Source organism: Asterias rubens, chromosome 15, assembly GCF_902459465.1.
Source record: "Asterias rubens chromosome 15, eAstRub1.3, whole genome shotgun sequence".
Classification (NCBI taxonomy): Eukaryota; Metazoa; Echinodermata; class Asteroidea; order Forcipulatida; family Asteriidae; genus Asterias; species Asterias rubens.
In genome coordinates, this window is record NC_047076.1 from 1,534,900 (window position 1) to 1,560,089 (window position 25,190).

The 25,190-nt window shown below is 36.9% G+C and overlaps 1 protein-coding gene across 3 annotated transcripts; it reads left to right on the forward strand.

Annotated features, from left to right (window-relative positions):
• The first annotated feature begins 49 nt into the window (after positions 1 to 49).
• Positions 50 to 24,163, forward strand: LOC117300108 (tubulin polyglutamylase TTLL4-like). 3 transcript variants are annotated; one of them, XM_033783802.1, is made up of 18 exons: positions 50 to 215; positions 2,257 to 3,206; positions 8,821 to 8,915; positions 9,287 to 9,532; positions 11,290 to 11,400; positions 12,410 to 12,486; positions 13,261 to 13,455; positions 14,109 to 14,320; positions 14,543 to 14,665; positions 15,386 to 15,484; positions 15,984 to 16,118; positions 16,887 to 17,021; positions 17,740 to 17,845; positions 18,370 to 18,580; positions 19,207 to 19,277; positions 19,890 to 19,925; positions 21,534 to 21,631; positions 21,987 to 24,163. In XM_033783802.1, the coding sequence occupies exons 2-18, from the start codon at positions 2,491 to 2,493 to the stop codon at positions 22,177 to 22,179; spliced, it is 2,859 nt and encodes a 952-aa protein (XP_033639693.1). In that variant the 5' UTR covers positions 50 to 215; positions 2,257 to 2,490; the 3' UTR covers positions 22,180 to 24,163. The 3 variants fall into 3 exon arrangements, with proteins under 3 accessions (XP_033639693.1, XP_033639695.1, XP_033639694.1); XM_033783804.1 differs by lacking the exon at positions 19,890 to 19,925; XM_033783803.1 differs by lacking the exon at positions 50 to 215 and having other exon boundaries at positions 1,594 to 3,206.
• Positions 24,164 to 25,190: the final 1,027 nt, after the last annotated feature.

Consider the following 25,190-nt stretch of genomic DNA (forward strand, 5'->3'; position numbering starts at 1 on the left):
CTGTGTTGCTAAGAAAAGATTTGACTGAGAGTGCTAGGTGATAGTTTCGGCATTTTCAGACAGTCTGCTGTTCAAGTTTGGGAGTCCGGTGTTTTCTTCTGGCGAGCAGAGTCGAGTAAAGTCACGCAATTTCACAAAATGGCTGGACAAGACACCGGAATTTTTGCTTGGTACAAGTGCAACTCAAGGCTGACGTAAAATTGCACATGAATGAGGTTCGTATTTATGTTTAAAACTTTTATTAACCCAATGCGCAATATGACAAATTTGAAGTGGACGTGTTACTGTAGTTAATTATAAAACAAACTTATTGCTGACTTAACTTAACTAGGCTAACTTTGAAACAGACGAAGTCAAAAACAAACTGCTGAACTTAACCCCCTATTTGAGTTGTTGGAGCCCATTTCTACTTCATCTAGTTTTTTTAAACTTAGTTAGTAGGCCCCCCTATAGGCTATAGCCTAAATCTCAAAAACAAAACAAGTTGCTTGAAAAAGTCACCAATTGAATTTGCCATGACATGGGGGCCCATGCCACACAGGCTCAGCGCTTAGTGCTACCATGGAGGTTGCCATGACTCATGAGTGCCAGCCAGCCGGGGCAGCGAGCACTTTTAGTTTTAGGCCCAACAGACCGTTACGGTTAAGCAGAGCCATTAAATAACTGGGTTTTTTTTCAATATTAATATTTCGGTTAGGCTACCTGTTTATTGCAGCGAGCAGACTAAGGAAGTTTAGTAAAAAGGCCGGAAAAGTTTCCGTATGGCGCCACCACTTTTTCATTCAAAATAAAATAATATAGTATCTAATTTACCTGATTGATATATCCCTTTTTGTAAAAATGAGTGAAAAAGTGGTGGCGCCATACGGAAAGTTATCCAAAAGGCCATTTACATAGGGTAAATATTTTAAAAATATTTTACTAGTTTAGGCCTAAGTTGGGGAAATAAAAAAGGACACAATAAATAATTAACTTTAATTTAAAGCAAGAATATTAACAATATTTTTTAAAAAGAAGAAAATAGTTGGTATGTAATTTATAAATAGTTCTGCTACAAATAACCATTGGCATTAGGCCTACCCTCCATAAAAAAATAAAAATAAAAATCTATAGGCAGGTAGGCTATGCAATTTTGCAATTAAATTTTATTTTAGAATTCATCTTACGGCGTTCAAGCGAAATGTAGGTCAGTAGGTCATAAGAGATTTGGTAACAAAATTTGTTTTCAACAATGTTTATTAGTTCACAGCATTTAAAGGCAGTGGACACTATTGGTAATTGTCAAAATCCAGTCTTCTCACTTGGTGTATCTCAACATATGCATAAAATAACAAACCTGTGAAAATTTGAGCTCGATTGGTCGTCGGAGTTGCGAGATAACTATGAAAGAAAAAATAACACCCTTGTAACACAAAGTTGTGTGCTTTCAGATGCTTGATTTCGAAACCTCAAATTCTAAACTTGAGGTCTCGAAATCAAATTCGTGGAAAATTACTTTGTTGTCGAAAACTACGTCACTTCAGAGGAAGTCGTCTCTCACAATGTTTTATACTACCAACCTCTCACCATTACTCGTTACCAAGTAAGGTTTTATGCTGATAATTATTTTGAGTAATTACCAATAGTGTCCACTGCCTTTAAAATTAATCTCTTAAAAAAGATTACTGGAAAAGTCGGAACGTTTTATTGACAGAAACAAATTTAAACACAAAGAAGAGTGGTTTGGTAAAAAATACTAGCGTAAAAGCATATTAGGACTACAAAATTAATAATTGTCTGAAACTAGTATGTTATGATAAAACCATCCTTTTTTGAAGCCACATCCCACTAAAGCAGCATTTTTCATTTGTCCCCAAAAAGACAAAAACTTTCTTATATTTTCTTTCTACTGAAACAGTAAATTTTTATTAAAATAAACATCAGGAGCAAACATAAATTAGAATTCCTTTGAAATATTGTCTGTAATCAATTAAATTTTAGATATCTGGAGAGTCTGGTGAGATAAACCAGATGGTTTAATAATTGCTTTAAAATTATAAAAACAGCCGACAAAAATATGCTGCTGAAACACATTGAGATTCTGTTAAAAAACTGTGCATCATAAAAGATGGCATGTACATCATCAGTGAAGCAGGGAAATCCCTTTGATCTAAGCTGTGCATTCTGTCATATATAATTTGCAAAGCCATTAATGTTCACCTTGATGTATGGAACTCATTGACAAGTGTTTTGCTTAATTTCCTTTTACCCCTACAGGCTCATCTGCGCCTCACATCACCTGTCCCATGCTGGGAATGTCTGTCATTTCATCACCCTTCTCGCTACAACCAATCCTATGAATTCAGCTGCAATGACGCTAAGCTGACAGCTGACGCCCAGAACATTTTTCCTGCATCATCGGACGGTCATTCGTAGAGGAAGCACTCATCAAGAAGAGCTGACTAGATGATGTCCTAACCCTAAGTGAAGGAAGATTTTAGCGGTGTTACCATGGCAACACCAAATCAAATCAAAGAGATCAAAGCGACGTTGCAGCGCGGTTTGGAGAATTTAGCTCTAACGGGTAACTTCAAGCAATTGCCGTTACGGGAGCAGAAGAGTCGTCCTCTGCTTCGTACCAAACTAGGAGAAGGTCCTCAGGTGTGGAACGATCTGGACAACAACAATATGATCAGTTTTGGTGGTGTCGATCAAAACGGTTACAGTAGAACTAGTGACGAATTCAATAAGATACGCAACGACTTCAATAATGTTCACATCAGATCACCGCAGCGAACAAAAACCAGTGACAGTGCGGTGGTACGGGCAAAAAGTGAATTGGGGGCAAGAGGTGCAAGTGTCAGTACCAAGGAACATTTAAACTCATTAAGAACTAAACCTCCTATTCCGAATCGATCCCTTATACGACCAATCAGCGGTAGAAAGCCTTTAAATGAACCCAGGAGTCGGCAGCCGGTTTCTGGAAATCGCAAACAATCCAAAACAAACTTAAAACCCAAACCCCCAGAGGTTCCATTGAAAGGTTCAACGAAGCCTCCACAACGACAGGGAAGTAGAGACTCATCCAGTGAGGAAGGAAGTGCAAAGAGGTTAGGTGCAGATGGGAGTTCAAGGGTCAGACGGAGGTCAAGGGTGTCGTCGTCAGAAGGGGGAGAAGAATGGAGTGATGTTGAAGATGAAGATGAGGATGAAGATCCTTTGGGAAGGTAAGATAGTTATTGCAGTTCTTAGACATCTTTTCACCTTTTGAACTTATCCTGTTAAAAGCATTTTTGTTAGGACCTTGCTTTCGTTTTTGTTGGTCTTCGATGTTTTTTTGCTGTTAAAAAACCTTGTCAAGCAGGGCAATTTTGCAGGCATATTGGAGGCCAACTGCACTTCACACACAGAAGGAACACTAAGCCAGCACAAGAGACATTCTTCTGTAATGCACTACATGTATGACTATGAGAAGGAAATGGTATGAATTTTCTTATTGGAGATTGCGTGGAAGGAGTTGCCGTTAACCAGTTGCCTGTAAATTGGTCTTGTCTGACATGGGCTGTAAAGGTTGCGGGAACAATTTTGGTTAGAATACTGACATCAAAGGTATCAGTGATTTTCATATTAAAATTCATTGAAAGAAATGCATGACAGGCTGCACCATAACTTGATGTAGTTTGAAATATATATTTTGTTAAAACGCAACATATTTTTTTTATTTTAAGAAGTTACATTATAGAACGTGTTTTTGTCTGTGATAATTTATTACAAGGTGAAAGCTCACACTCATACTTTGTAGTCAATCTAGCTTTGTATAGTGTATGTACATAAAATGAACTCAATATAAAGTACACTGTCCCGAGGTGCAAAAGCTGTCACATCACTACTGTCCAGTTAAAATTCACTTTCCCTCAAGTAGAGTAGGACGCGTCCTCCTTTATATCTCTTTACACTCACAACACTTCAGCTTTGATTAATTATTTGATGTCGATCGCATTGCTCCAGTTCCACGCTGCGCTAGTTTTTCAATTACACGTAGATGTAAATATTTGAAACCGGTCAAACGGAATGATGGGGGGATACATAGAAGAAGAGAGCAAATCCGACAGAAGTTGACTGAGTCAACAACTCCAGACTAGCAGCTGGTGTTTTTAAGTGTTGTACTTCTCAACCTTTTAATCAATATTTTAATTGAAATTAGTATTTTATGATTGGCTCCAAGTTGTCTGACCACCATTTAAAACGTTAAATTCCTTTTTGATTATTTATTTTATGATTCAACTGGTCTCCTATTGGTCCCAGCCGATACATTTTGATAATTTGATTTTTTTCAAAATCCAGACTTAAAGGGAAGGTACACGTTTGGTAATTACTCAAAACAAATATTAACTTAAAAACTGACTTGGTAACGAGCATTGGAGAGCTGTTGATAGTATAAAACATTGTGGGAAACGACTCCCTCTGAAGTAACATAGATTTTGAGAAAGAGGTAATTTTTCACTAAAATAATAAAAGACTTCTAGCTAGAAGTCTTTTATTTCTATCTGAAAACACACAAATTCGTCCAACAAGGGTGTTTTTTCCCCTCATCATTTTCTCGCAATTTCGATGACCAATTTAGCTCAAATGTTCACAGGCTTGTTATTTTATGCTTATGAATGTTGGGATACATCAAGTGAGAAGACTGGTCTTTGACAATTACCAAACGTGTACCTTCCCTTTAAAATTCTAGACATTAATATAAATGTTATCAATTATGGGTTGAACCAAACAAAATTGACTAGAGCAAGACTTGAGCCTGGGACCTTCTGATTAAAACAAGAAAAGGAGGCAAGTTCAAGTCCTACTCTAGTCATTCTTTTTGCTGTTCAACCCTAATTTATGTAGAAAAACTTACTCCTTCAGTTTCCCCTGTTTACTAATAATAACAGTAATAATAAACGGCTTTTATATACATGTAGCGCCCTTAACCCCAAAGGGTCCCGAGGCGCTTCACAGAGGTTAAAAATATTAAGCAGATACAGACCAATTTAAGGAAAAACCAATTAAAGAAAAAAACTGATTAAAAATGCTCAAGAAAGTTACAAACGACCAAAGACAGTTATTAAAAAGTTAGGCAAGTAAGAACAATGCTCGATGATTTAAGATAAACAGATTAAAAATGCTTAAGAAAATTAGTACTTGACATCTTATAACAAACTATTGTGAGAGCAATTGAAATTATTTTAAACAAAATTGCTTGAATAAATATTCATAAGGCTTGTTTTTTCCTCCATAACTAAGTGTCTATTGATTTGTACTTAAATGTACATGTAGATCCTAGACACACACATGTTTACATATATTGTAATCAAATTTAGTTTTCACAGTATTTATATGGACACAGTAGATAGCAGATGACTACCATGTGCCATTTTATTTACAAAAGAGTGACCTCGTTCATGCTAGGCATTTCTGGCAGTCAAGTACTGCTCTTGTCATACATGTAGATGGAAAAGTTTGCATTTTGTGTAATTTCCACACAAAATTCAAGAGTTTAAAAGTAACAATTGAACTAGTTTTCATGTAGCGCCTATCTTCATACAAACAAATTCAGACGATAAGTATGCAGTTTGCATTAAAAAAAAAGATTTTAAAAAGTTTCTTATTCTACCTCCATGATTAAACTGAGTTACAAATCGTGCCTGCAGAAAGTTTTGGGCTCTATTTCACAAAGCATTAGACTCATTAATTGTTAAAAAGGTGAGTTATCAGTATTACCATAGTGATTTGTATTGTGACATCACACTTTACTTAGCAACTACAATTGATTAACAGTCAAGATCGATCTTAACTCTTGGTGAAATTGGCCGCAGGCTCTGTGGCTCCATAGTCCATACTAAACATTGTAATGCCACAGGTTTCATGGTCTATGATACATTTAGATTAAAAATACAGTAAATTCATAATGCTCTTTTATATTCCCCTTTGAGCGAAAAATTCATCTCAATTTTGTATGAATACTTCGGTGCTTATCTGTAGACATAGTAGGTGTCTGATTTGTTCAGTTTGATATCAAATATCTACAGTACTGCATCCCTACTGTATTATTGATACACAGAGAGGCGTTGGGAGTTACTTTCAGTAATATTCCAAGACCTTTGGCAAGTCACTGGAGTGGAAGTAACATATGGTTAATGAATACCAGAGAGAGGAGAGGGGGAGTTAGGGAGATGTGCAGTGTCAACATTACACTACAGGTGATATACAGCTGCCTGCCTCAATCCTCTTCCTCACCAAGCCTTGGGACCTTTCTCCCTATACTGTGCTATATTTGAGAATCCTCATTTTAAATCTTGATACCCTTCCTGGTTGATACACAAAAAGCCCCATAGGTATTCAAGGACACATCTGGGCAAATTTTAAGAAACTGTCCATTCTGAGATGAAGCTCTGATGTGCAGACGCTTAAGAAGGAAGAAAATGCGTAAAACTTACATACTGCAAGATGGGAACAGTATGTCTGGGACTGCCAGACATTACAAGGCCTACCTTTATTGGAAATTTCACATACTTTGAACACCCAACCGCTATCTAAAAAGTGTTGGGAAGAATTTTGAAAAACTCTCTTCAAATGTTTGTATTTTTAAAGTGGCTGTTGATTAGGAAAAAATTGGTTGTGTCGATACTTTGAAAACTAACAGAAATTATATAATGATCAAAGACTTTCAAAATGTGGCTTCAAAACACACACAGATTCCGCTTTAGCTGAACACTTTAACTCATTACCTTGGCTTGGACATGGAGCATTTATAAGCGCTTTCACACAGAATTCCCAAAACGCTTCTATAGAACGCTCTTAAACAAACAGATAAGTTTAAACATGCTGTGCACGTTCACAAAATGTACAATGTAGTGATGTACCATTAATTTGATCATTGCTGATCATCACACTGTTATTGAACCATTAATGATAATATTTGCCATGCGATGCATTTGTTTAAATACCAAACCACACCTGTATTTGTGTGGAATATTTACACCATGGAAACCTAATTAATTATTGATTTCCCATTCACAAAGGCTTGTTTACTAGTTAGATAAATTATTGATTTATTGATTTTTTGTATCACTCTACTGTCTCTATCAAAAATATATATTTATTATATTTTATAAATGTGGAAATATTATCAGCTTTTCTAAATTGTTGACTGAAATGGTCTTATAAACATAATGGTAGCCAGAGGGGTGTCTGTGTGTCTTTTGGACACCCTGTTTTAAATTTAGACGCCCTGTTTTATCGGTCATTTAAATGTTATTGTTAAAGGTATTGTAAACTTGTGAAGAATTTTGAAACCCAGTTTTTAAGTTTCCCGAAAATTTGGACACCCTTTTTACGAACTCCTTCCTATGCTCAAACCTTGCTTATAAATAAAGTATGAAAGTGTGTCAATATCTTTTATGCCGTAAACATTCTAAAGTGTTCTATTTTGTTCTTATTCTGGTTGTGCTTTAATAGTGGGGTTCCTACATTGTATTGTATATGTAGTACATCTATGGTGCTGGGAGGGGCAGACCAGAGCAAGGCAGACCACCTCCATGGTCAGACTGTAATTTGGTTAAAGAATTTTGTAGCCCTTGGGTACAGCTAGTTTGAGTGGTAATCCACACTGTTTGTGTGGGCAGATATTCAACCAAACTGTCCCTATTTTGCATTCCTTTAGAATGTAAGTACTTTGTTTAAAGTAGGCAGGTACTGACCTAGTGGCTTCATTGTCCTGATGTTTGACAAACTTACTGCCTAGGATCTGGTTTAGAGTAGGACCATGGAGGACTGGTTGGATTAACTTAAGTAGTACAAGTACCCATAGGGAATTGATCCAATTCAAGCTTACAAGAACATTGTCCCTACTGCAGACCGTGACTCGATTTCACAAAGATCTAAGATTGATCGTCATAATAAAGGTGTATCACTTTTAAAACTCTCCCTGATTCTGAAGAAATATCTCCGAAAATAAACCAATCTTTCCATGTTCTGATAAACGAATTTGAAAATGTCCTTAATGATGGACCTTTTTCAGATTTTCATGATTTTTAGATGCCTCATACACATCAGACAAGTTCATGATTTTTAGATGCCTCATACACATCAGACAAGTTCATGATTTTTAGATGCCTCATACACATCAGACAAGTTCATGATTTTTAGATGCCTCATACACATCAGACAAGTTCATGATTTTTAGATGCCTCATACACATCAGACAAGTTCATGATTTTTAGATGCCTCATACACATCAGACAAGTTCATGATTTTTAGATGCCTCATACACATCAGACAAGTTCATGATTTTAAGATGCCTCATACACATCAGACAAGTTCATGATTTTTAGATGCCTCATACACATCAGACAAGTTCATGATTTTAAGATGCCTCATATACATCAGACAAGTTCATGATTTTTAGATGCCTCATACACATCAGACAAGTTCATGATTTTAGATGCCTCATACACATCAGACAAGTTCATGATTTTTAGATGCCTCATACACAGACAAGTTTGAGGAGGAGATTTACAAGTGATGACAATTTTGCCATTGCCAAATATATAAATTTGAAACTTATTCATTGGTTTATTATTTGTTTTACCCTAACACTGCATGTGTATGAGGCACTGTATACTCGGTACTTTCCCACTTTCTGCGACAACCCCCCCCCCCCCCCAAAAAAAAAAGCAAAATTATTTCTCTGGTGGGATACGAACCCACGACCTTTGCATTGCCAGAACTTACCAATGAGCTACATGTAGTCATCTATGTTAGCAGCATTGTTAATCTGAAATGTTCGTCTTGTTACAGTGAGCGGATGCCAGGAGACGGAGCATCGTTTGATGATTTTGAAGAGGACGATGGAATGGATGGTCTTGAAGATGGGGAACAAACTATTGATGATGGTAAACTTCTTTTAAAAAATCAAATATTTTCATTCATGCATCAAAACTATGAGGAAGATTCATTTGCTTAGAAAGAGTGTCATCATTTGGTTTTCGTCAACGTCATGCTTATTTAAAGTCAATATTACAAAGGAAGGTACAATAAAAGTCAAAAGTTTCTCAGATTACAATTTTGGGGCATAAACACTGACATCTTTTTACATACCCACTCTTCTTTGAAGTGAAATGTTTCAAAAAATGCTTTATATATTAGAAAGCTGCTAAAGGCTTCTAATCAAAGGTTTTTCTTGCCATTAGTTTAAGAGTGATTACCAAACGTATGCCTTTCCTGTTAAAAAGCTGAGGTGAAATATTAAATTTTTCTTCCCCAGATGAATCCGATAGTTTCTCCATCGCCAGCACTGATTCCCGTTACCAGATAACTAGTCTCCCCTCATCCTCATCAGTCACTAGTAAGACGCAGCGTGATGGAGACAGGGTTAGTCTCTCCTCAAGGCCTGGTTCTCGTATGTTCCAATACCTGACCACAGGCGCTGACGATGCTCTACCTGCCCTCAGTACAAGTTTATTTAGTAATGTGCCACCAACGATCAACTTTGTGGGTGTTGACGAGAAAGGTAAGGACTGTTGGCTAGTCTAAGGGTTGACAATAAGAAATCTAGGGTGCGTTTCCGCGGCTGTAACCAATAACTGTTTCTCTCAATGACCAGTGATCAAACAATGGCAAGTTAAAATGAAACAGTTATTTTATTACGACTGCAAAAACGCTCCCCTAGACAAGGATAAGTTTTCAACTGAACCCAAATAAGTCTTGAAGTAAATTTTCAAGATGTTTTTCTCACACAGCTATACATCCATGTAGAACTTTCTAAAGAGTTAATCTTTGTGAAGCTAGGCTTGATCCGTTTGTTGGATTTATGCCTGAAGGCATTCATCTAGGGTAGGGACACAATTTAACCACTCAAAGTCAATAAAGATGTTAAGAAGGGATCCTATTGGGATTAAAGATTGCCAAATGTAAATTTTTAATCAAAAGGTTTTAGGGAATTTAAAGTTATCTGTTAATCCTTCTACAGTGTACCTGTCACGGTTTTGTACAGGCTGAACAGAGTTGATACTTTGTGTGTGTTTTTGCTCAGTTCTATGCATGATGCTCTTTCTGCCTTATTCTGATAATTTCCGACTTCTATCCCTTCAGAAAATCATTCAGATTATTATTATTTTTAATAAGCCTAGACAAAAACCCATCAAAACCTACCATACTGAAGAAGAGTCCTTGTTCTCAATTAAAAAAAAAATCAGTGGTCGTTTGTTATCTGATTGAAAAGTGTCAAAAATAAATTATTATGTGTAATGCCAAGTATGAATAAATTATGCTTTTTAATATAAAAGTTAAAGCACCAAATAGAGCCCCAATATCATTACTATGATTTCTCTTACTTAGCAAATAACCTTCAAAATTAGAATATGTGCCCTGGTTGTTTCCAGGGCTTCTTTGTGTTTACCATGTGCTTGACTTGATCACATGATTATTGTACACACTGTAAATAGTGTAGCCTGTCCACACACTACACATCGATCATGTTGATTGATAACGTTGTAGATTAACGTGTCAGTTGTGAGGACACATTGTTTCTTCAGACTTTAGGTCAGTTTGGTTGCCATGGTTGCATGTTATTTTGGTCTAAAAAAGAGAATGGATTTTCTTTTTTAAGATCGCTTTTCAATTCTGTGGCAAGGTTATCTGATAGTGTTCGGTCGTTTGATTTGATAACCGTTAAATATTTCTAGGACATTTATTTTGATTTTCAGTTATTGAGATTTTTTCTAGATATTTGTAAAATATTTAAATGTGCGAATGATGGAGAAGTATTGAGGAGTTTATGAAGACATATCAGGGTTTTGGGAGGGTTAAATTCACAACATAAAAATGTATAAAAACACCCAATAATCTGCTTAATATTTGATCACTGTCAGTTTTAAAAAGGGTAAAGTTGAAAATCTGAAAAATGTTGTTTCCCTCGGACAGTTTCTTCAGTTCAATTCAAAACCTTTAGAAAGAACTTAATATAGGTCCTACAAATGTAGCAAAAACCAACAGCATTTTGTATGTAAAATCTTAAAAAGTAAGGGTTTGAACAAAGACAAATTGACTGGAGTGGGACTTGAACCAATGACCTCTGGATTAACTTACCGGCGCTCTACCATCTGAGCTTGGCAGCCCTATGTTTTGGTGGTCTAGTTCAAACCCAAAACATTCAACAGATTTACCCAATCAGTTTCCCTTGTGGTTTAATACTTGACATTTGATCTTAAAAAGTAAGTTGTGAAAGGGTTTTGACAAGGATTCCTTTGTTTCCATTTTTCTGTCTAGCCGTCCAGTTTCCATGGGAAATTCGTAAGCTACTGAAGTGGAGAATGAGTCCAATCACACCAAATGTGATAAAGAATTGCATTGCTAGGTCAGGATTCAGAGCAACTCGAAGTAAGTAGCAGGGATGTGATTTCTTTGTTTTTAACCGGAAATCCCCTTTTTTTTTTTCGCCACCCCCAAAACAATTCCTTAAAAACACGAGATAAAACCATATAGAATGCCCCTGACTGCAGGGCAGGCTTCGTCCTCCGATGTTACGTCTTAGTGATACAAATTTATGAGAAATGTTACATTTTGTTATCGGAATTACCGCCTAAAATCAAGAATGAAATGAAAACAAGTGCTTAGATATGTTCCATTTCTTTAAAGCCATTATACACTTTCGGAACAGAAAAAAAAAAAAGTTCACAGATTTACAAATAACTTACAGGGTTTACAGAAGGTAATGGTGAAAGACTTCCCTTGAAATAATATTCCATGAAATGCTTGACTTTTTGAGAAAACATTAAAACAGTTATCAATTCTCGATATCGAGAATTATGGATTTGTTGTAAACACATGTCATGAAACGTGCGGAAACAAGGGTGGGTTTTCCCGTTATTTTCTCCCGACTCCGATAACCGATTGAGCCCAAATTTTCACAGGGTTGTTATTTTATGCATATGTTGAGATACACCAAGTGAGAAGACTGGTCTTTGACAATTACCAATAGTGTCCAGCAGTGTCTTTAAATAGATGTATGATAAGCACTGTATACTGAGTGCTTTTCTAGTCAGGAAACTAATTCCCTCTCAAACCAATGGCCTTCTAGATCTTAGGCTAGATGCCTTAAGTGCAAGGACTCAGAGTGCATGATATTCTTTCTACTCTGGGCTGATTTTTGATTTTGTTATTTGGCCTTGGAAAAATCAGACAAATTGTAATTCAATAGCCTGGACAACGCCTGCACCATGTGTACATGTAGGCCAGCCCTTGCACTCCAAGAAATATTCCTACTTTTTTTAAAGACCAAATATCATGGCTAGTAACCTAGTTCTTATTATATGTCGGCGTATGGCAATTCTTTGTCCCTGATTCATTTATTGAATTTGTTTAATTGAATCTTTGTTTCTGTTCACAGAAGCCAACGAATGGATGGGCTATTGGGGAAAGCATATGAAGGCAGCTGCATTCAAAGTTGTCAAAGACTACCAGAAGGTGAGCTTGATGTAATTGTTATCTAGAGAAAAGCCTTGTATATATGCAGGGATGATATTTTTCAGGCTTTCATCTTAATTCAGATTGTCTAACAATTGTCTGCTAAACAGAAATGAGCAGGTTTCCAGTCACAAATTGTACCTGTGATATGGTATTTGAGCTGGTAACCTTATAATGGTAAGCATACTTTTGCTAATGCTTAGCTACTTTGTGTGCCTAAGGGGCTCTATGAATTTGGGCCCCAATAAATAATTTTTTTTTTCTCAAACCAATTTGTCATGATTACACAGGTGTGTGTAGGAGGGGGAGGGGGTAGTTTGTATACAAAAATCCATTTGTCAAATAACCATGTAGGAAGTTAAAAAGAGACTGTTGGTTTGGAAAGAATCAAAATGGTGTCATCAACTGATTTAAACCTCCATAATTTGTTTAGATTTACAGATACTTTTATGTTGTTAGTAAGATCATAAATATAAAACAAAACAAAGAGATATGAATTTTTTGTTTGCGTTATTATTGATGATAACAATGGCCAAGTGGGATTACTTTGGTTACTATCACAACGTGTTGTGAACATGACTGGATTTGATGATGCAATGTTGGCATTGGTATCATACTTCAAAAAAAGCAGTTCTACAAAACCTTGCAGGAAAATACTGAATGTTGATGTGCCTCGAGCGTCACTGAATGACAGATATGAGCACTATTATATAAAAAAATCCACTATTAATGTTTTTCAAAACCAAATTGAAATGATTTCTGATGTGTCTATAGGTGAACCATCTCCCAGGCTCCTTCCAGATTGGTCGTAAGGATCGTCTATGGCGTAACCTCTACAAGATGCAGGTCCACTTCGGCAAACGAGACTTCAACTTCTTCCCTCAGACCTACGTCTTGCCCTTTGACCTCAAGCTGTTGAAACGAGCTTGGGAAGATGGAGGGACCAAACAGAAGTGGATCCTCAAGCCAGTAAGTTATTGGTTGAATAGTTTTAAGGTATTGTTTTTACATACATTTGGAGCCTGCTGCATCTTGCTGGTTAATAGCAGGTCTCGAATTTGAGGGGGAAAACCACAAGACTGCTGCAGCTGATTTCACAAAATGCTAGGATTAATCATATCTCGTGTTAGTTCGAGTAACCCGTCGTAACTTAGGATGGGTACAATGCATTCTAACATCTTCAGATATGGAACTTAATTTGCACTAAGTCCTAATAATCCTAAGTTAGGAAGAGTTTAGTGAAATCGACGGCAGGACTTGTAACTCGGAATATTTACCAGACAGGGATTTTTTTAAAAGACCAGAATAAAAAAATTAAGAGACCAGAATCAAATTGAGAACATGGTTTTATCATCGGTTTCATTTGAACAAACACTAAGAGAAGGTTGATCTTTTTTGGTTTATGGGTGATACTCAACTGGATAGAAAGATATTGGTGAGACTCAAACTCTACATTTGTACATCATTCTTTCGAGACAAAGATGTTGAATGTAAACAAAAAAACAAGACCACTGGTCTTGTCCTGTCTTGAGCTTACCGGCCTGACACAATTTGGTCTTTGGCCGCGACAGAATGTTCCTAATAATCTTGATAACAATTGATTGTCTTTTTTTCGTTTGTAGCCTGCCTCAGCCAGAGGAATCGGTATCCGTGTAATCCACAAGTGGAACCAGATCCCAAGACGGAAGCCAGTCATCGTCCAACGCTACCTAGCCAAACCCTTCCTGATCAACGGCAGCAAGTTTGATCTACGCATTTACGTCTACGTCAAATCCTACGATCCACTTAGAATATACATCTTCCAAGATGGACTGGCAAGATTTGCCACCATGAAGTAAGTTATTGAGACATGGCTTTAAGAAGGTTCTTAAAAAAGCAGAGCTTCCTCAAAAATTGTGTCTACTATTTCCACCGTTTCAACTGGTCTTTGACAATTACCAATAGTGTCCACTGTCTTTAAGTGTGCTCCATGTTGTGCAATGGTTCAGTATGGAGATTTTACACTTTGACAGTTCAATTTATCTGACTGCTGTTTTATGTTTCCTTATTTGTTTAGATACAATGCGTCTATGAAGAGCCTGTCCAACAAGTTCATGCACCTGACTAACTACAGCATCAATAAGAAGAATGCAGACTTCACACCAAACACTGACTTCACTGCTTGCGAGGGTCACAAATGGTATTATTATTGATTGATTTATTTCACAAATAAAAGCTTCACCTTAAAGATGCTATGTCAGATTTTTGGCCCCAAACATTAAAAAATACATTTTTTTGAGTGAATGGTGTTTCAAAGAGTATCACCAGCTATAATGAAAAAAAGTTTAAGTTTTACTTTTAATGGTCAAGAACCATGACAAAAATCTAAAACGTTTCTTATAAAACACATAATAATTGGTCACGTGATATATTGTCAGGATCCCGACGAAAACTAATTTTGAGCACTTTATTTCACTGCTACTAATAATTGGCTCAAATAAAAGCTTGTAATTTTCTCGACCCCCATCAAAATACCTATTGAATTTTAAACCAAAATTTTTGGGTCAAATCGGCCACAAATCTGACATAGCATCTTTAAGGAGGCTGAATTGAGTTTAATTGTTACAACCATGATTTTGATGACCCATGATGTATCTATTTTGCTTAACTCTGTATAACGTTTTCACCAACTATTTTCGAAGCTCGACTGTCTCTCTCTCTCTGAGCTACTTTTGTGGTCTGGTTGTTCAGAAATCTTGTCTTGAATGAGGAAAGCATTTTGTTTTCTTTTCCCGAGTTACTTTTTAATCGGATCAATAATCATGACACACTCCAGTGATTTAAAATTGAACACCATATGGTAATTCAACCTCTAAGCTGATTATGTTTAAGACGTATGATTTCTTGCTTTTGTCTTAAGGGGTCTGAAGGCATTGTGGGGCTACTTAAAGCCCATGGGGATTGACACCAACGCTATATGGGAAAACATCAAGGAGGTCGTTGTGAAGACTATCATTAGGTATGTATTCATCTTATTGCTTCATCTCAGAGTTGTCTGTACATGAAGAGGTCTGTATCTCCACCTAGACAGAAATCTTGGATATGTATCTTTGGACTTCAAAGCCCTTATTACGATACATGGGCCAATTTCAGAGCAGCTTAAGTCCAAAAATAGCTAATCACAACAAACTTATGCTTACCAGAGTAAGGTTACCAGCAAACTACTATATTACATGTACAATTTGTGACTGGTATCATGCTCATTTTTGCTGAGCAAAAACATATTAAGCAATTTTTTGTTGCTTAAGCAGCTCTATGTAATTAGTCCCTGGGCTCAATTTCATGAAACTCTAAGCAGTGTCAATATCACAGTGATGATTTGTACTGTGACATCACACTTTGCTTAGCAGTTAACATTAATACACTAAGAGCTGTATTGTACTTGATGTCATTAACTACCATGTTTTATTTCAAACTATATAAGAACTTGTTATAAGAACTTGAATTTTTTATTGCAGCGTGGATTCTACTGTAAACAGTATGGTGAAGCTGAACGTTAAGAGTCGTTACTGCGTTCATGAGTTGTTTGGTTTTGACGTCATGCTGGATGAGAATCTCAAGCCATGGATCCTTGAAGTTAACATCTCACCAAGGTAAGATGAAGAGAAGGAAAGTAAGAAGATGATGTGAGGTGTGGATCAGGAGTTATTATAAGGAAAATGTGTTTTGAGACTTTAGTTTTTATGTCTTTTAACATCGGCAGGAAATTTTCTTGGTGTGCAGTAAGACTAAAATGTTCTGAAGTTTGAGAACGTTAAAGACCAGTCTTCTCACTTGGTGTATCTCAACAAATGCATAAATAACAAACCTCTGAAAATTTGAGCACAATCGGTCGTCGAAGTTGCCAGATAATAATGAAAGAAAAAGCACCCTTGTCACCAAAGCTGTGCACTTTCAGATGCTTGATTTTGAGACTTCAAATTCTAAATCTGAGGTCTCAAAATCAAATTCGTGGAAAATTACTTCTTTCTTGAAAACTATGTCCCTTCAGAGCGAGCGTTTCTCACAATGTTTTATACTACCAACCTCTCCCCATTACTCGTTACCAAGTCAGGTTTTATGCTAATAATTATTTTGAGTAATTACCTATCGTGTCCACTTCCTTTAAACCTTTTATCTATATTGATGTACAGGCCTTGAAACACACGGCACCTACAGCATTTGCCGTGGTGCCCTGTGCTTTGGCTGTGGTGCCCTTTGCAAAGTCCCAATACAAATTTACATTTTCCTCCTAGAAGTGCTCCTTACCAGACAGAAATTGCTTTGCCCCTTCAGGAGTGAAACTCAAGGCCTTGATTTAGATAAATTATCCACAATTGATGAAATACTGATCACTGATTATTCTGGTTTTTTGTTTTCAGTCTTCATTCCAACTCTCCATTAGACGTCAGTATCAAGGGGGAGATGATCAAAGACCTTCTGAACATCTCTGGGTTCAACATTCCTGATAAGAAAGACGTCTACCCGATGCTGGCATCGTCAAGTTCATCTTCAAAGTAAGTGAAATACTCTCTCGCAACAAATGATCCCCTAAAATACAGGGTTGAGATTGTTCAGACTTTTGGCTGAATTCAGACTTTTTTTGTCGGCCTGGTGAAGAAAATCAGACAATATTTTTTTTCCACAAATAAATAAATCCTGCTCATTGGTCTACTTCTCTATAGTGCTTTGGATACTGTTTCCAAAAGCTCCTTGGAATCTATAACCCCAGGGTTACCAAACGGTAGAAATGGCATCATTTCAACATACCTTTGAATTTGTATCCAAGTTTCAGACTTTTTTGTTAGTAATGACTCTCATCCCTGAAAATAGCACTGATGTTAGGCGCAAGTTTCTTTTTAAAAATAATACAGCTTGTACATACAAAACTAAGATGCACCGAGGTACATTGTTTTTGTGCAGAATTTGTTTTTGCGATATTGTTTTATTGAAATCTAGATTCAATCTTTCTGCACTGGCGCGACAAAATGAAAACTAGATTTATCGTAGACTCGTTGCTGATCAGTAAGGGTAATAATCAAAATGATGTTCCCTTATCAGGGTTTGCCTTTAGCTTTTTCAAGGACCAGCCAGCAGAACTAGTCAGCTTGTAATTTCACTTTGTTTATAAAAGTTTTCTCGTAAGTTTGAATTGCAGATATTTTTGTTGAGATGTATATTTAATTAGCAGGAAGACATCAAAGCTAAGTAGCATCTTTTTGTCTGTCTTTTAAGGGTTCGTGGTAGTGACATCTTCATGGATAAGAGACTTTTCCAGACGCAGCTTTCTCAAGATGAGAGAGCTAAACACGCCTTCTACACACAGAAACACATTGATGAGGTCAGATATTATTTACGATTGTTTAGGTAGACTGTGCAAGTCTCATGCATATTCGGACATTGCAAAACTTGCACGGTCTAAAAGAAGTTCTGTTAATAAAATGAAAACAAACTCTTTAAAAGCAAAGTATACCTTTGGTTTTTGGAACTGTTCGATTGTTTCAATGCTATGTTATTGAAGTAAACAATAAAACTAATATCTGAAAATTTCATTTCAAAAGGCATCACTTTTTTTGAGATATCACCGAAAATCCGGAGCGAATATGTCCATGCAGGAAAAGTAATCCTTAATAAGAATACACAATCTTAGAAGCATTACCTGCTCAGATTTAATTTTTTGAGCATTACAACTGTTAATTTTGTTTACATCTTTGAAGTGAATTGTTTTTCAAAAATGCTTTATACTATCAAACGCTGCTGTAGGCTTCCAACCAAAGGTTTTGAAAAACCATTAATTTTAAGAGTTATTACCAAACATATACCTTCCCTTTAATTGTACATTGTTATGTCTTTTTGTCTTTATAGCAATGTCGGATGTCCATCTTAGACACCCTGACGCCTGATGACCTCCGTGTCCTTGTTGAGACTGAAGATGAGTACAGTCGATGCGGAGGCTTTGAGAGAGTCTTCCCTGCCCCCTCGGCACAAAAGTTCTTGAGATTCTTTGAGACTGCTCGGTACTACAACATACTTCTCAATGAGTGGGTCAAGAAGTATGAGAGGCAGCATGCTAAAGGTAGGAGGAATCAAACTCTTCTTAAAGATGGGTCCCTTACCAATTGTTTGAATCGAGACGTTCTTTACAGGCATGCATTATGGTTCAGCTCCTGAGCTGATGTCCTCCAAAAGCTGTGCCATTTTCAATGGAGAAATACAGTAAAAAGTCTTGCTGTGCTTGGCATGTCTTTAGGAGGCAAAAGGAGGCAGGTCATTGGACAATAGCTGCTCTTGATTTGTAGAAAAATTGTGCGTTATCAGAAGCGTTGCGCATTATGCAATTGTGTTATTGTGGCGTCAGGTGAAAAAATATGTTTTATTATTTTTTTTTTTACTGTTTTTTAGTTTGAGTGTTTAAAAATCTTATAAAAAATAGGTTACCAGCCAGAATACCAGACAATTATCTTGACTGGTATCCCAGTCATTTCTGACTTAGCCAAGAAATTTTCCAAGCTGAATTTACTGCCCAGTTTCCTGAAAGTCTCACAGGCAAGAATTGTTTTAAAGAAAATTATATACTGAATCTGCCTGTAGATAGGTTGTACGCTAACACTTGGAATTTAGGAAAGCTTGAGACTGTTCGTTTTGCATTTTAAAGTAGTGATATTGTGAATAATTCTGATTAACTTTGTCTATTTATTTAAGGCTTATCCCTACTGGAGGATTATTGTAGTGAAGGAGTCCACTTGGCCAACAGCAAAGACAACTCACATGTGGTAAGTCTAAATTCTGAAATAAGATTCGGTCTGGTGATGGTAATTATCATTCAGTATAACCCATTTACTTAATATAGCTTAATACTGGTGTGTTCAGGGCCCATCAATATAAGCACAAAAATCTGCTCAGCACAGATAAGTTCTTGCTTGGCAGAAACAGGTTATTAGCTAAAATGTCATGTAATGTACGTTACTTATCTTGTGATTGGAATCCCCCCTCCCACATTAAGTTTGTGTGCCTGACAGCGCTGAATGAAATTGGTTTCAAGTTGTACCAATTGCAAGACTTTTTTTGTCAACAAGTTTCAGGTATCACCTTTTTGTTTTTGTTGCAAATTTACTATGGTGAAAACCAATTATCATTTATTAAATACAAGTAGAGGTGAATGCAATGGTGAACGAAGTTAAGAAATGCTTTTTAGAAACAAAAAGAAGACTTTGCAGTTATTTCATTACCCTAGCTTGATAAAAAACAGATATGATGTGGTCAACTTTCCTTTGCAATGTCGTTCCCCAACAAGGTTACTTCATACGGAAAATAGTTTAATTATACAAGAGAAAAGTACCGCTACTAATCAACTGTTTTGATTATAACACGCATCCTCCATACAGCAATGGAGCCCTCTATTCTCACCTAGATTCAAACCAGTAAGTATTAACACACTAAATGCCAATGCACAACACTCCATACTAGCTTTTGTCAAAGTGTTTGGAATGTACTCGCACCATCATCATCGGCAGTGCTTTGTTTTGAAGTGGTCTGAGTCTGGACAACGTTTTGTTGTAATTATGCGCGTCGTGGCTGAGTGGTCTAGTTCACTGGATCCAAGTTCTGGTGTTTTCAGTTGCAGAGTGTGGGTTCAAATCCCTGTCATGACACTGGTGCCCTTGAGTGAGGCACTTAACCATAATTGCTTCATAAAAAGTTGGGAAGGTAGTTTATTCTGCTCTACCAGCCAGGCTTCTAGTGGATGATACCGATGCCTTCATTCTAACAGACCATGAAGGGGGTAACCCTGTTTCAGGAGTAGGTGGCAATGTGCCCCTGGTGGCAGTTGATTTGAGGGGACAGCCTAGGTTCCCTTACTCATGAAGGTCAAAAGAAGTTTGCTTATTGCCTCATTCTGTGTGCTGCCAATGCATGGCTTTAATATTGTTTATTTCATCATTATTTTGCCTCTATGATGGTATGACTGCATCTTTGTGGATTTTTTGGGGGTTGAACAAAAAAAAACTTGACTAGGGCAGGATTTGACCCAACAAATTTGGATAACATCCCCATGCTCTACCAACTGAGCTATCTACTCTAGGCCTATTTTGGTGGTCTCCCTATTTTGTCAATATCTTTGTTCCAGGTCGCCAGTCAGAAGTCATGCAACCTTTATATACAAAAAAAACCCAGCAGTGTACCCTCCAGGGATCACACCCAAGTTTTGTGATACAGCCTAGGAAGTGGCAGCCAGGGGATTTTTATGACCTCATAGTTTTACATTATGACAAGGATTTGTTGTTTTACCATCTCATCTCATTTTGTTTGATTTTCATTTCACCTTCATTCACTCATTTTGTTTCAAATCACCTGAGAGTGAAATAGTTGGAGAGTCTGTCACATCTCACAATGTTTCCACAAAGACAGAGGGAAATTTGTCAATTTTTTTTGTTAAAGATAAAATAACATCCATAGTCCATTTAATGTGATCACACATACCAAGAAAACAGTCAATGCCATTAAACGTTTTGATTTGCAGCTTTTTGAATAAAGTTTGTATAATTGTAGGCCTTTATCTTCGATCTTGAAGAGGCACATCAATTTTCCTCTGGCAATTGTTGTTTTTCTTTTTTTTGTTGCAAGTCGCCAGACACACAAGGCCTGAAGGCCACTTCAAGGTGTGGGCTACAATTTTATCCAGAAGCCGTTGCCACCTACTCCTAGGGCTGAAACAGGGTTAGCCCTTTTACAGTCCATAGGGATGTAGGCTTGGGTATCATCAGTCCGAAGCCTGGCCGGTGGAGCAGAAAGCAATACCTCCCCATGTCTTCATGCTCTTCATTGAGGAAAATACAAATTTGTATTGGAACCTAACACAGGACACCACAGCAAAAGCACAGGGCATCACAGCAATTGCTGTTGGTGCTGTGGGTGATTTTTCGTCGAGTAATTGCATTCATTGAAAGGAGATGATGCAACGATGATGTCCCTGTGTCAACATTTACAAATTTTTTCTAAAACCACTAATTGTTGTCTTTTTGTTGCAGTGGTCACCGATCTCCAATGTTATCCAGGCACGGGACCCACGTACATCAAGTGCTCCAGTGACCAGTGCTCCCTCACCAACAACAGGGATTAAAAAGAGGTGAGGTTGATGACACAATGGGCTGCAAATGTCAAAGAAGTTAACATGTTCCAAGATATTATTATGATTTGTCAAATTTCATGAATATTGTTTGTTCTTGAAACACAATCTAGGAACACAATCTTAGATGCTGTTGACAAAAATTTTTTTTTGATGTCAAGTGTGTTATCTTTATGATAGTTGAGATTATTTTCTTAAACAGTTCCTTAAATCTTGCATTATAAGATATTGTTCGCATTTTTTAAATCTCATAAAATACTGTTTGTTATTTGAACACAATCTTGTAATTGTTGACAAACATTTTGTGTACATCCAGGGATTTAACACCCTGATTTTTGAAATTGTTTTCAATCAGCTCCTCGGCGAACAATCTTCCAAAGATCCGCCGTCGACCACCAGCCAAGGCCAGAGCTCTATCCTCCACAGGGAGTAACGTCTCAATATCAAGCACAGCCAGTAAATCATCTGCACATTCCCATCCCCACCCACCTAGGGGTCTCTACGCACCCCAGCGCAGGACCGTCACTGATATGACCACGCCCAGTTGATGGGGACCACGCCTACCCCCGCTCAAGATGTTCTATGACCGTTATGTGATGCATGTCCCCTCGTTGAGAATGACTTATCGTCATATGTTGATGAAAGCTAAAGAATCCCGCGAGTTGGCAGCGACCAAGCAAGTTTCGGAAAGAAGACGTGCTTTTAAGGGAGAAGTGGGTAGCGTGAAGTCATCCAAACCTTAAAAAATGGAACTCCCAGCTCTGTGTCACAAGGAAACAAATGTTTAGAGAAGGATTTATGCCATAGGGAGCTCATACAGTCACCAATTCATAAGAAGATTCAGTAATTAGTATGTAAACTATCATATAAGACAAATTTACAAATAAGCCATCAGCCATGTGTGTGAGCCAAGGACCTTTAAAAAGACTTTTTGTGAAAAAAAATTACCAATCAAACCAAATAGAAAGCACAAGTCCAGCCACCACATGGCAAATATTTGTCTTGTTTTGTTACTTTTGTTACTGATTACCAAGCAAATCTGCATTTCTTTCATAGCAGAATGAAATTTTCCCTCAAACAAAAAAAATTAAAATATTGGAACTGAAAGTCTATGTTGAGGTTACAGGATACCAGATCAAGAATGAGCTTATTGTTTAATGTAAGAATGGTCAGAGACCCTTGTAGGGATGTAGGCGGTAGAATGATGTATTGAACTTGTTTGCTGTGAAAAACCCAACAGGTTTTTTGGCTTATTTGGTGTTAAAGCTCTTTTGCCTCTGGTTAATATTCGTTCTTGCAAGCGATAAACTTTTTAATTTTTTTAATAGATAATTACTGCGCAATATACGGCTGGTATCCAGCATCAATATTCTGAGTTGAAAAAAAACCCCAAAACTTCCTCATATCAATGTTATCCTGTAAGGTTATAGAAGTAGGACCAACAGTGGGGGAAATTGTTGGCATAGTAAGAGGATTTGGAAACGGGCAGACAAAGTAAAACTTGTTTTTTTTTGAGCAAATCTCTCTGCCTAAACCAAGGTGTCCTCGTGCCCCCATGTGAACACTTCTTGCTTGCATCATATTGTTTCTTAGTTCCTTGTCAATTTGTCTTGGTGACCTGTTAGGGCCTTGTCACACACGAGGCATCTTTTGAAGACAACATGGAGGCAACCAACTGCAGTGCATGCTACAGCACACAAGTAATTTGTCAAACAATGTCTTACGATTCACAAGAAAATAATGAGGACATTCAAATGTGAATGTCTTTCTATTATTTGAGATTACCTGGAACTGGTAAATTACCTTGTGTGACATGGCCCATTGGGAGAATTTTGCATCTTTAAAATTCTCACAAACTGATTGTGGATGTTTGAATGGTTTATAATTTCAATAACATTTCACTATTTGTAGATTGGTCATGCTTTCTTTCTCATTGGTTATAACTGGGTTTTTTTCTCTCAGTTGCAATTACTATTTTTATTTATATTATGCACATTTCTTATAATTGAAAAGTGTGCCTGTGTCAGATGCACTACGCAACCTTTTGTGAATTTTATTTTCATAAAATATCTATACAAAAAGCCTATGCAGTTATTATGTGTGTGAATGGTGGAGTCGTAAGGCTTCATCAGCGCTTATACATGTACATTTTTTCATGAAACTTTCTTAAACTGATGTGCCTTGAATTTTAAAAGATATTCTTTAATTTGTGGCCTTGTTTGGATAATAAATTCTAACAGTAAATCACTAAGCTTGCCTTGAATACCAGCCCAAACTAAACATCAAAATAATAGACTTCTTTGCAAATACGTGGTACACTGCCTAGCTAGCGATCAAACGTTGTCATTATACCAAACCATCATTCTACGACCAACTTGCTCCCAGTATTTGCGAAGTTCTCTATGAAGTTTGAAAACTATATTTTGGAAATGGTATGCCAAAGGTTATGATATTGTGCCTTAAAGGAACACGTTGCCTTGGATCGGTCGAGTTGGTCTTTGAAAAGCATTTGTAACCATTTGTTATAACATGCATATGGTTGGAAAGATGTTTTCAAAGTAGAATACAATGATACACACAAATTTGCCTCGAAATTGCATGGTTTTCCTTTTGCTTTGCAAACTAAAACATTCGGCCATTTATGGGAGTCAAAATTTGACTCCCATACATGGCCGACCGTGTTAGTCGACGAGGTACAGGGCAACGTGTCCCTTTAATTTGTTTTCACAGTTTACTAGAATGTGGTGTCCTATCTTCATACCATAGTTGTCTTCCATGTTAATTACACTCTTATTTGTCGGATAGTTACCCTGTTTGATTATTTATAAACATTTATCACTTTTGTGGTAATAGATTATAGTTTTACATCAGGGATATAGAATATAATTTGTTGTACTCTTACATCGATGTATATTAAAGGCAGTGGACACTATTGATAATTGTCAAAGACTAGTCTTCACAGTTGGTGTATCTCAACATATGCATAAAATAATAAACCTGTGAAAATTAGAGCTCAATCGGTCGTCGAAGTTGCGAGATAATAATGAAAGAAAAAACACCCTTGTCACACGAAGTTGTGTGCTTTCTGATGCTTGATTTCGAGACCTCAAATTCTAAACTTGAGGTCTTGAAATCAAATTCGTGGAAAGTTATTTTTTTTCTCGAAAACTATGTCACTTCCGAGGGAGCTGTTTCTCTCAATGTTTTTTACTATCAACCTCTCCCCATTACTCGTAATCAAGAAAGGTTTTATGACGATAATTATTTTGAGTAATTACCAATAGTGTCCACTGCCTTTAAGGACTTTATATTAGTTCTGTGGTGGTAATGTTATACATGTATTTTCATTTATGTTTCTTGCCTTCAAAACATTTTGTATAAAACATTGTAGTATAAATATCAGTGTGTGATTTACAGTCCAACAGTGTGCTTTAGACATGACTTTACTATCAGCTCAAGTTACTTGAAGTCATTGGATGAATTAAGATGAGTAAACACCTTATTGTTTATCTCTTGTGTTATTTGTGTTTACATCTTGTAACACTTGGTATGCTACAGC